We start from the raw sequence: 12868 nt of genomic DNA on the forward strand, positions 1-12868 counted from the left end.
TTCAACTTAAATGTGCCTCATTAAAGCACGTTTTCTTGCCTTCTTTAAGAAAACGTGTTAAACATAATATAATCTTAGTGACTCGTCATAGCTCTGAACATCTATTACAAGAGGCTAAAGCATGAACAAAGTAACATTTTTACCCTTATAGTAAACGACTCCAAGCCTTTTTAGGTTTTGACTTTTTTTTTGGTTTCCATTTTCTCTTACGCTTGAAGTATTATAATAGACTTCCTTTTGCTTTTCTTGCCTTCAGGTTTTACATCCTGTTTTGTGTACCTGCCTGTAACAATATTATGCTCTCCTACTCTCAGATTTCTTCCTTCCTTCTTATTTGCTCCTTTATTCTGTATTTTTTACGTTTTCAAAGTTAAATAAGCCTGTTATTATTTTATATAAAGTACATTAACTAGGCTCTAAATGGCAAACTGAGAGATACATTCTTCTGTGTGATGAAGTGAAAGAATTTTAATGCATAAGTGTAGACATTTCTATTTGTTAATCTGAGTCCTTTTTCCTTCTTTATTATATTGAAATGAGAGGAGATGTAGAATTTTCTAGTCATAAATTAAAACTGACTAGTGATTAACTGACCGACTTAAAAGTATAAAATCACCTGTGTTTCTTGTCATTTTAATTTTTCCTTCTGTTTTTGCCACAGAGATGTGGCCAGTTATTGAAAGAAGGTATCTAAGTGTCATGAGTGTTTTGGTAACCGAAGTTTTGTTGAATTTTTTTATTAAGTGAAGTTAATGTTATTTTTTAACTTATTACATAAATCAATTCTACTTATTTTTCATGCTGGCTTGCAAATAAAAATAATTACTTACACGTCTATTTTATAATTGTTCTTAATAGCAAATCTACTCTTTTCTGGAAGTTTAATTATAATATCTTTGTTAAATGGTTTACAGGGTGTACTCGAATTTTTAGTGTCACCCATTGAATGTTGTTTTTTTCCATTGGTACCTTTTGTTCACTTCTGCCTCTTTTGTCCTCAGACCCTTCCAGCTGCATTGAGAGCCCTTAAAGGAAAGGCAGCAAGACAGTGTCTCACTGATGAGCTGGGCTTACATGTCCAGCAAAACCGGGCTATATTAGACCATCAACAGTTTGACTATATAATAAGGATGATGAACTGTACTCTACAGGTAATTTTTAGTTCTTTCAGATTATTCCTAGTATTTGAGAATACTTTTTATTTTTCCAGGAGATTCTGTTTACTGATATGTCAACTTCTTGAGCCTTCCACAGTGAATAGGGTGAAGAACCAATATCCACACCATTTCTGTCAGAAATACTTATTTATTACTTGGCACAAATATTGAGTTTTTCATACTATCTTTGTTTTCTCTTGAAAAATACTAGGGTAGGGGAGCCTGGGTGGCTCAGTCAGTTAAGCGTCTGCTTTGGCTCAGCTCATGATCTTGGGCTCCTGGGATTGAGCCCTGAGTCAGGCTCTCTGCTTAACAAGGAGTCTGCTTTTCCCTCTCACTCTCCTTCTGTGTGTTCTCTCTCTCTCTCTCAAATAAAATAAATAAAATCTTAAAAAAAAAACCAGGTTATTTTGTTCTTTAAGCAGACTTTCTGAAAATGAAAAATGAAAAGTCATCTTTAAAAAATTCAGTTTTATGTTACTTAATGTTAGGTTATTTAATAACTACTTAATTATTCATTTCAGTCAGTTTTTAGTTGTGCTATTAAGGTAGAGGGTAATGAGTGATGATAATTCAAGTTATAAATGAATTACTTAGTATTTGCTAAGCGCCATGCGTATAAGGTCAAAAAATACTTCTGCTTGGCATCAAAATATATATATTGTCTTACAGAAATAAACTTCCCATAAAATAGTGAAGACAATTTAGAAGCAAATAGTCTGATTTCCCCATGCTGTCTCACGTGTTAAATAGTTTACGACATTGGCATCATATTCTTTACAGGTGATACAAAAATTATTTCTCAAACTTTTTGCACAAAGAGAAGAATGTAATTAAATATTAAGAATTCAAAGACTATCTGTGGGACTCTAGAGAAAGTAAACAAAATGCATGTTAAATTCTGTTAGATTGGAAAATGAGAATTACTAGGTATAATTAATAATAAAATTTATGGATGAAAGAAGGCCTAATTAAATGGAGAGATACACCATGTCCATGGATTGGAAGACTCAATATTATGAAGATATCAGTTCTTCCCAAAATAATCAATAGATGCAATGCAATTTCCATCACAATCCCAAATAGAGGAGCAAAAGCCCAAGAATTACCAACACACTCCTAAAACAACAACAAACAACTTGGTAATTGGTCCTGTCAGATATCAAAAATTAGTTTGAAAGAAGACATAAAAATAAATTAATTAAAAATAAAAATAAGAGAAGACAGGAAAATGGCCAAAAGGTACCTGAAAATGTGTTCAACATCAGTAATCATCAGGGAAATATAAATGAAAATCACCATGAGATACCACCTCACATTTGTTAGAATGGCTGTTATCAAAAGATAAAAGATAAGTGTTGGGAAAGATGTGGAAAAAAGGGAACCCTTGTGCTCTGTTGGTAGGAATGTAAATTGATACAACCACTACGAAAAACACAAAATTAAAACCAGAACAAGCATATGATCCAACAATCCCACTTCTGAATATATCCAAAGGAAAACAGGATATTGAAAAGGCGTCTGCATCCCCATGTTCACTGCAGCATTTTTAACAGTAGCCAAGCTAAGAAAACAACCTAAGTGTCTATCAGCAGATGACTAGGCAAAGATGATGTGGTACATATAAGCAATGAAAGTGTTCAACCGTGATAAAGAAGGAAGTCCTGCCATTTGCAATAACAGGGATAGATGTTGAAGGCATCATGATAAGTGAAATAAGCCAGACAGAGAAAAAGAAATACTGCGTGGTATCACAAATATGTAGAATCTTAAAAAAAAAAAAAGTCAAACTCTTAGAAACAGAGAGTAAAAAAGTGGTTGCCAGGGCCTGAAGCGGGGGAGGGGGAATAGGGAGAACTTGGTAAGAGGTGCACACTTTTAGCTATTTGGTGGCTAAGGCCTAAGGATCTAATTTAAAATGTGGTGACTGCAGTTGATAAAATTGTATTATATACTTAGAATTTGCTGAGAGAGTAGAACTTAAATATTTGCATCAAACAACAACAACAAAACAGATAAATATGGGAATCCTTTCACGATGTATGCATATATCAAATCACCGTGTACACTTGAAATATTTTACCATTTTATTTATCAATTATACCTCAATAAAACATAAAACAATGTTTAATTAGTTTAAAATTGTAGTGATTAAGACAGTGTGGTATTGGTACAATCATAAAGAGATTGACCAAAAGAACTGAATATAGGACAGAGTTCATAAACGGATGATGACAGATAATATACAGAGGTACACATATATGGGAATGTGACTTATGACAAAATTGTCATTTCAGATCAGTGACAAAGGAATGAAAAATTCAATAAATAGTGCTGGGAAAATTAGGTGACCATGTACACAAAAAATGTAAGATACCTCACTGGTGTATGTATACCACACTATACACTAAAAGCAGTTTCATGTGGACTAAAGACTTAAATATGAAAAGCCAACCTTCACAGTTTTTCAGATAATCTTTAAGGGAGATATCCTTGACTTTGAGGTAGGGATAGATTTGTTAAACAAGTCACAAATAGTGCTGATCTTAAAAGAAAAGATTGATAAATTTGACTACATTAAAATTAAGAATATATTCTATGACCCAGTGATTTCACTCTTAGATGAGCTCTTACCCATATACCAAGAGACATGAACAAAAATGTTCATAGGAGCATTGTTTGAAATAGCAGAAAACAAAACAACTAATATGCCAACCAGCAGTAGAATGGATAAATAAATTGTGGTATCTTTTCACATTAGAATATTTTTTAGTAGAGAAAATGAATTGTACCTACAAGGAACAGTGTAGATAAATCTTAAAGAAGATAGTTTTGCACAAAAATAGAAGGACAATCCAATTACAGTATGGTTGTATTAGTATAAAATTTAAAGCATGTAATATATTATTTAGAAATATGTAATTTAGGGATGCAACATATATGGTAAAACTATAAAGAAAAGCAAGGCAATGTATACATATATTAAATTATCACATTGTACACTACAATTTTATTTTTCAATTATACCTCAATGAAACTAGGAAAAAGGGAAATCAAAGGAATAATAAAGAACATATTGAAGAAAATTACCTCGGACGGACAGAGAGAGGAAGGGCAGGTGAACATAGAGATCTTCAATAGTAGTGATAATACTCTATTTCTTAAACTAGATATATGAGTATTCATTGTGTCATTGTTCTTTATAGCCTTGTAACTTACAAACTGTCGGGTCTCAGGGTACTGCTATTAGATGTTTTTTGCAGGTCATATTTTTCTCTTCAAACTCATTTCAAATGATATCTTTCTCTAAAATTCTAACTTAAAATCTAGCATCAAAAATGCAATCTTGTAACAAGTACTTTGTAGTTTGTTTAAGCAAATTGACAAGATAGGAGATGATTCATCTTTACTGGAAGACATTCTTATTTTAAAGTATAATATACTAGCTACAATAGTTCATAATAATAGCAACAACTAAAAGCAACCTAAATGTTTGCCATTTGGATATTGATTAATTTAATTATGTGCAACTATTTGGAATACTGCTCAGCTACAACATAAAAAGAGGTAGATCTATAATATGTGGCCATATGGAAAAACTTCTATTATATATCGCGGGGTAGGCAAAAGGGAAGTTACATAAAGTAGATATCATATGATTCTATTTTTGACCTAAAATTACACATGTGTATTATACTAAAAATTCAGAAGGATATTTGCAGTAAATCCTACACGATGGTTACTTATGGTATGTGGGTTAGGCACGCGCACACACACACATGCATAGTTAAATTATATAAAACATAAGCATATATTTTATAAATTAAAAAAAGATTCTCCTTTTTGTAGGAGGGAAATCATTGAGCACCTTTATGAGAAGAATAAAACATAATAAATTTGACCTAAATAAAGCCATGTCTTTTGTTACTTTGCTGCCTTTACTTTGCTGCTGTAATTATGGAGAACAAACAAATTTGATTAACAGATGAAGGTATCTAGAACCCCTAAAGTTAGGTAATTTCTTGATACTCTATGATTGCTGGCTTTATTCCAGCACATGCTGTTGTTTAACATTATATAGAGGCTCTTCTCAGTTATAAATGGGCTCACATGTGATATTTTTATTTTAATGGGTTATTTATTACTGACTTGGGATTTGTTAGTATTTATATTCTTGTTGCAACAATGTTACTTGTGGGGATTTAACGTGACATTCTGAACATTTTTTACAAAAGCGTAGAGTTTCAAGGCAGAGAGGCCAAACATCTGTGTTAGTATTTTAAGAAAGAAACCTAACTAAATGAACTAATTTTTAGCTAGCGATTCAAAAACTTTAGTAATTTTTGCTTTTCGTGATTTTGAAGTTATTCTGTCCTTCCCTGTCCTCAAGGGAAAATTAAGTGGAACATGAGTACTGTAAGGGACTGTTTTATTTATTAGTTTTTTTCAATGCCAAGGAAATTTTTTAAAGGACTGGTTTATAGAAGTTATAGATTATTCCTATGTATCATCTCATTTCAAATAATTTATCATATTTTGGGTATTTTTATAGCTGAGATTACTATAAATCTCTCCAAAAATATCATGGTCTTAACTCTTTTTATTTTTAGCAGAGACATGATGTCAAGATCATAGCTAATATTTTTTAAAGATTTTCATTTATTTTTTTGTCAGAAAGAGAGAGTGCACAGCAGGGGGAGCGGCAGGCAGAGGGAGAAGCAGGCTCCCCCATGAGCAAGGAGCCCGAATCGGGACTCGATTCCAGGACCCTGGGCTCATGACCTGAGCTGAAGGCAGACGTTTAACCCACTGAGCTACCCAGGTGCCCCATAGCTAACATTTTTTAACAATAAATTATAATTTAACAACCCAGTGAAGTCATCCATTTTCAGAATCGTGAACAACTGCATGCTAGAGGAACCCTCTCACTGATATAGTAGAAATAGATCTTAGAAAAACTGTTAAAAAAAAATTAAAAAAAGAAAAATACCCACGTGATTTTGGTACATTGTTTTTTCTAAGAAGAAAAGGAAATTTCCAATAAGTACTTCTTCTATTTTCAGGAAAAGGACAAATAGGGAAAACCAAATTCTGAGCAGTTAGCAGTTGGGGAAACCAAGTTTGTGAGCACAGTTAAGGATTCGCCTCTATACGGAGAGCTTTCTGAATCTGAGAGTTTTGCATTAGGCTGGGACATTAAAAGAGGAATAAAGTAATCCCTATTCAGTAGTAACATGCCCCTCACCCTTGCCTCCAGAAGAATCAAGTGTAAATCCTTTCTGGAAGAATGCAGCCCCAATTTAGGCAGTCAGGATTCCCACAGATTAAATTCAATAAAATATGAACTCACTATTTAAAAATGACCAAGGAAGTGAGCCGGTATGAATTAATGTCAACAGAAACAACCAGCAACAGATTTGCACTCTCAAAGACTATATTTTGGAATTATCCAATGTGAATATATAATTAAAATATTTAAATAAGTGAAAGATTGAGTATAAAACAAGCCCATAGCCAGAAACTAACAAAAATGGCCAGCTGAGTTTATATAATCACTTAAAATAAAAATTCAGGGGTTGTGGAAAACTCAATATTGTTAAGATGCCTGTTCTCAGCAAATTGATCTATAGGTTGGTTGCAACCCTAACCAAAACTGCAACAGACTTTTCTGTAGAGCTTGACAGGTGGACTGCGATTTATATGGAAATGCAGAGGACTAAAATGGCCAAAAAATCTTGAAAAAGAACAAAATTTGGATGACTTACACTACCTGATTTCAAGACTTATTATCAACCCACAATAATCAAGACAGTGTGGTACTGACATAAGCATCGGCAAATAAATCAGTGGAAACAGCACCCCACATTTATGGGATTTTTGATAAAAGCACCAAAGTAACCCAATAGAGAAAGGGAAATTTTTTCCACAAATAGTATTGGAATAACTGAATATCCATATGGAATAAAAATGAATCTCAACCTCTATGTTACATCAAACACAAAGATAACTTTGAGGTGTAGAGTATAGAACTAAACATAAAATATGAAACCATAAAGCTTTTAGGGGAAAACATGGAACACTTTCATGCCTTAGGAATGGGCAACAGTTTCTTAGATCACAGAAAGTGGTAACCAAAAAAGGAAAAAAAATGATCATTATACTTTATCAAAATTAAAACTTATGCTCATCAAAAGACCCCATTATGAAAATGAACAGGCAAAACTGGGAAAAAATATTCCCAAAATATATATGTGGCAAAGAACTGGTATCATGTTTATATAAAGAACTCCTACAACTTAAGAAGCTGAACAAACCAATTTTTAAAAATGGAAAATTTAAACAGATACTTCACAAAAGGATATGTGAATGGTCAATAAGCACATGGAGAAGGTCTCAATATCATTAGTCATCAGAGAAATGCAAATTTAAATCACTGTGAGATACTATATAATGCACCCAAATGCCAAATGTTGGCAATGTTGTAAGGTAACTGGAAGTCTCATACTTTATTGTTGAGAATGCAAACTGGTTCAGTCACTTCAGAAAGAGTCTGAGAGATTCTTATAAAACTAAGCATATACCTATCCTGTGATCCAGGAATTTCATAATAATTGATGTCTGCTATTTACTTTGAAATGCACTAAAAATAATATGGATTAATGGATAGATAGATGGATAGATAAATAATAAAGCAAGCCTAGTAAGCTGTTCATGATATAAGGGGAAATGTACAGGTGTTCAGTGTAAAATTCTTTCAACTTTGATATATGTTTAAAATTTATTGGTATTAAATAAGTAAACAAAGATACAGAATTACAAAAAACTCAACGGATAGGCTAAGACATCAATCTAGACACAGTGAAAGAATTATAGCGAACTGGAATACGCATGTGAAGCAATTACACATAGTGAAGCAGAGAGAAACAGGAAGATGGAAAATGGAAGAGAACATACAAGGAGGAGAGAGTGAAGCGGTCTGATATAACACTGCTCAAAGTGCTAGTCTGTGACAAGATAAGGGACTTGTGCTACGGTGCCAATCAGTGACTTTGTTCTCATTGAGAAAGTCTTACTATGAAAACACAAAGTATTGCTACTAAACATTGGGCTTAGTGTGACTTCAGCTCACAGTGGTCAGTATCTCAGAAAGTGACCAGGGATCCTGCCTAATTAAAGAGGAGACACTTCAAAGTCTAAGCCTCAGATTTTGTCAAGGCTGAGAATTCCAGACACCAAGAAAATGTTTTCATAAAATTTCATTGGTTGCTTGGGTAGATTCTTATATTGGGCTTCTTAGGCTGAGGACTTAGAATATAGGAAACCACATAGGAGTTTAAAAGTATGAGAAAAAAGGCTTCTATTCTGGAACCCCAAACTTCCACATCAGATTGACTTAATCTAGAATTTTTTTTTTTTTTTTTTTGAGGTGGTTGACATCTTTATTACTTAGGAGGTGGAGGGCAGGTCCTCAGGAGCTCTTGGTGGGTGGTTCCACTTCTTCACCATTGTAGGCTTCTGGCTGTGCAGGATGGTGCTGGCTCTGTGAATGGCATCTGTGCGCAGATCTGGGCAGTACTTGTTCTTGCAGATCGCGCACATGGTGCTGCGAGGGTGGCCCAGGCGTTCTTGTTAACGGTGGCCTGCACATAGGAGGTGGCGGATTTTCGCCAGGATCTCTGTTTCATGACCTTGGCCACGGGCCCACAGTCTTGCAGTGAATCAGCCTGTTGTAGTGGAAGGAGTTGCGCGCCTTCAGGTTGTTGGGCTCGATGCTGTATGTATGCTTGTTCCTCTTGATCTGGAAGCTGGAGCAGTTTCCCATCACCCTACATTGTAGGTGGGTAGACATGGTGGCAGCTCCACTCACTAGCATGGCTGGAGGTGGAAAGAACAATCTAGAAATGTTTAAGGACACTCGTGCACTGTTCATATGTATGAAGTAGCAAATTTGGGGATTTTGTTAAGTGCTGTGGTCTGAATATGTTCTCCCAGATTCATATGCTGGAAACTCAACCCCTAAGGTGATGGTATTAGGAGGTGGGGCTTTGGGGAGGTGATAAGATCATGAAGATGGAGCCCTCATGAATGAGATTAATACCCTTATAAAAGAGAGTCAACAGAGCTCCCTTTGTCCCTTCCACCATGTAAGGATATACAAAGTGTACAACCCGGAAGAGGGCCCTCAGCTGACCATGCTGGCATCCTGACATTGAACTTCCAGCCTTCTGAACATGAGAGCTAAATTTCCATTGTATAAACCACTCAGTCTATGGTGTTTTGTCACAGCAGCCCAGAACAGACTAACACATTAAGAGTATATTAATCAGTAGAATACATCTTAGTTAATCAGGGTAAATTTTTTTACTTCTTTCCTCTCTTTTCTTCCTCCATTTCCTGATTTCTACTGTATACTAGTCTCTATACTAGATATGGAGGTATACTTCATACTGAAGTGATTAAGATCCTGGTTCTTAAGGAGTTCACAATCCAGAAGGAAAATCTCACAGGTAAATATATAATACAGTGGGATATGCGCTGATAGAGATTTGTGTAAAACTCTGAACACTATTATGGGATTACTGGATTTTGAGTGGGAAGGACAGGGTCACAGAAGGCATTTGTCAGACAAGAATTGAAAGGGAGAGTATTCCAGATAGAGGAAGTTGTTAGCAGGAAAAAAATATATAGAAAGGGCCTGTGTTTTTGAAAATTGAAAAATATTTCTGTGTTGCCAAATATAGGGTAGAAAGTTGGTGGGAAATGAGAGAAGTAGGTAGAGTAACTTCTGGTTAAATTGAACAGATTGAATGTGGACGTGTAACCTCAGCTACCACTCAAAACCCCAGTAAAACAAAAGTAAAGGATTTTTTTTTAATGTAGAAACCCACAGGCAAAGTAGGAGAGGAGACAAGAGCAATGACATTTTGGATACTGGAAAGCTGATGGTGAATGACTTTATTTAGCAGACTCAGACCACCTTTTCCTAACTGATGGTTGTAAAAGCCTTGAAGCAGCCCAATTTGCAGAACTGCAAAAGGCTCAGGGATTGGGGACATCAAGTAATCTCTGAAAACAGGAGGTTTAGGTGGGGCTAAAACATTAAAAAGAAGATTGGCTGAAAGTCCCCTTAAGATGCAGTGGATTGCCCTCCTAGATCGTTTTTCAATTCTGTGTAAACAGCCACCTGCCCCTCCTTTACCCTGGTAGGTTAGAGGTTGGTTTGTTTGTATATTTATTTTTAAGAAAGAGGACATCACTACCGTGGGAGACACTAGGTCTGGCTGAGGGAAATTCTGGTTTTCTGCAAACAAGGGAGTTAAGTGAATGCCAAATATTGAAAATACCAGTAGACTTTCCGGCTTCAACTCCCAGAACTCTGGCAACTTGTTCTCAAGTCAGGAAATTGGAAAACAGTTCTTTGAGAAATGTGAACAGCCAGAGAGAAAAAGATTTTACTGAAGATACTGAGATTAGGAATTTCTCAACCAAACAGCTCAACCAGATCATGCTGAAATGGAGCTTGCAGTCAACAAGCTTCACCGTGTACACATTCTTTTTATTTTCTCATTCTTTGCTTTACTTTGTGCAGAGTATGACCTATGCAGAAGGCCCCCTAAAACAAAGTCGGTTCCTACCATTGTTCCCCAACTCTGCTTTCATTACCCACTCTCCCTTGTGAGAGAACTCTCTAGTCATCATCCGCAATTGTCCTGTCCTCCTCCTTGGGTACGGGTATCACTCTGATGGCCTCAGACAACCTCCGCTTTCTTTTGGCTCTGAAACTGGGCTAGCCACAATCACTACTACCTCTGGAAACAGGCCCAAAGAAATTAAATAGTTTTCCCAAATCACAGAGCTCATAAATCAAAGAGGTGAGTTGAGTTCTGAATCTACTTTTTGTTTTTTGGGGGGGGTTTTTTTGTTTGTTTTTATTCACTGTGAGCTATTAGCTCACTGATGCTGTGTTCTTCGAAACACAATAGGTGGCAATTAGGTGCTCTATAGCTTAATTTAAATTTAGATCAGAAGGCTGTATTCTGGAAACTTGTGGATCTTTTTTTTTTTTTCTTTTTCATTTTTTAAAATAACCGTTACTACTGAAAAACTCAACCCTAACTGAATTAAAACAGACTCTGTTTGTATTGTTCATTATTGTACACCCAACATCCAGAATGGCACCTGGTGCACAGAAAGTATTCAGATATGTTTGAATGTATAAATGATTATATAATTTTTTCCAAGTATAATTTTTTAAGAAAGATAATTACAAAAGATGGAAAAGTCGCTAAGAAAGGCCAATTACTTCTTTAATAGATGAGTTTTTTGACATAATAATTCACATCGATTTTAAATACTATCACATAAAGCATGGTGAAGAAGAGGAATTTTGCTTCATAATTAGAAAGCGCACAATAAAACTTGCCAAGAAAAATAAAAACAAAAAAAGCCAATTTGAAAATTAGCACAGCCCATACCAAAGTAATATAAAATGAAGCCAGGAGTCTTCAAAAAGAAACAAATTTTTCTTCCCGGTATCTTCTCACTCTTTTACGGTTTCCGAGATTGGTGAGGGTTCAAGGCTTGAGATTCAAGGGTTGCTGAGTTGTTCTGATTTAACACCTTCGATATCTATTTTTTCACCACTACTGTCCATGGATTTGGAAGCAGTAATTACTGAAATAAGATTCCACTTTTCTAAGTTACTTATTAAGGATGTAATTTCGTTGTTTACAATTTTGAGTTTCAGATTTAGGAGGGAATTCATTAAATTAATTATTCTTACAGCTGTAAGGTTTAGGCCAAATCTTCAGCTACCACTACTCAACTAAGATCATTGATCAGAACTTATTGATAAATATAATGGAAACTTTTCAATTCCTACCTTATTTGACACTTGGTAGCATTTCATGATGCTCTTTACAAAATGTCCCTCCCTTATCTTTGAGGGTAGTATTTCCCCTGGTTTTCTACTTCTTTTGAGTTTCTTTTCGGTCATTTTGATATGGCTTCTCTTCCCTCAGCCTCGTAAATGGTGATGTTCATTTGCATCTTTAGATCCGTTTTTAGATTATCTGCCAGTCCACGACTCTTGCAGGCAATCTTACTCACCCCCATTAATGTCTTTTACTTACGCTCTCCAAATTTGTGTCTCAAGCCCAAATCTACCTCTTACGTTTCAGAGCTGAATATCCTGCCAGTTTTTGGCCATCTGTGCTTGGATGTCCCAAAGCTATTTAGATATTATGTTCCAAACTGAAATAATAATCTTTTACCCCCCAGCTACTACCCACAAACTCTTCCTGTTGAGTTTCCTACTTTAACAAATGGCACCAATAACCCTAAAACATGGAATTAGACTTGCTCTTAGGTTTATCCTCCTATCTGATCAGCCACTGAGTCCTGTGTATTCTACTTTCTAAATATCTCTCAATTCCATCCACTTTTCTCTCTACTTAAATTCCAATATCCTGATTTAAGTCACCAACATTTCTTACCTGTTAATGCACTGACTTAACTGGTCTCCCTACATCCATCCTGACCCATCCCCCTGCCGTATCGATTTCCTTTCTTTGCCAAAGTGATATTTCTATAATTTGACTTGTATCTTGTCATTTCCCAACTTAAAGTCCTTCCCCTTTGCGTTCAGAGCAAATTCTAGTCATGCCTTGGCCTTGACAGCTCCATCTCTCACTGCTGTCCGTCTTCCGGCC

The 12868-nt window shown here is 35.4% G+C and overlaps 1 protein-coding gene and 1 pseudogene across 10 annotated transcripts in view; one reads left to right on the forward strand and one right to left on the reverse strand.

Annotated features, from left to right (window-relative positions):
• Window positions 1-12868, forward strand: part of SBF2 (SET binding factor 2) — a 460355-nt gene that overhangs the window by 281970 nt on the left and 165517 nt on the right. For all 10 annotated transcript variants that reach the window (XR_006777991.2, XR_006777993.2, XR_015726904.1 and 7 more), the window contains exon 16: window positions 1002-1151. Coding sequence is in view for 4 of the 10 variants with exons in the window: in XM_087868044.1 (XP_087724170.1) it covers window positions 1002-1151 (150 nt within the window). In the remaining 6 variants the exon portion in view is untranslated. The remainder of the gene's footprint in view (window positions 1-1001; window positions 1152-12868) is intronic.
• On the reverse strand, window positions 8604-9047 carry LOC123786579 (large ribosomal subunit protein eL28 pseudogene; annotated as a pseudogene).

The sequence above is a fragment of the Ursus americanus genome, chromosome 16, assembly GCF_024610735.1.
Source record: "Ursus americanus isolate L20-20 chromosome 16, mUrsAme1.1.p, whole genome shotgun sequence".
NCBI classification, from domain to species: domain Eukaryota; kingdom Metazoa; phylum Chordata; class Mammalia; order Carnivora; family Ursidae; genus Ursus; species Ursus americanus.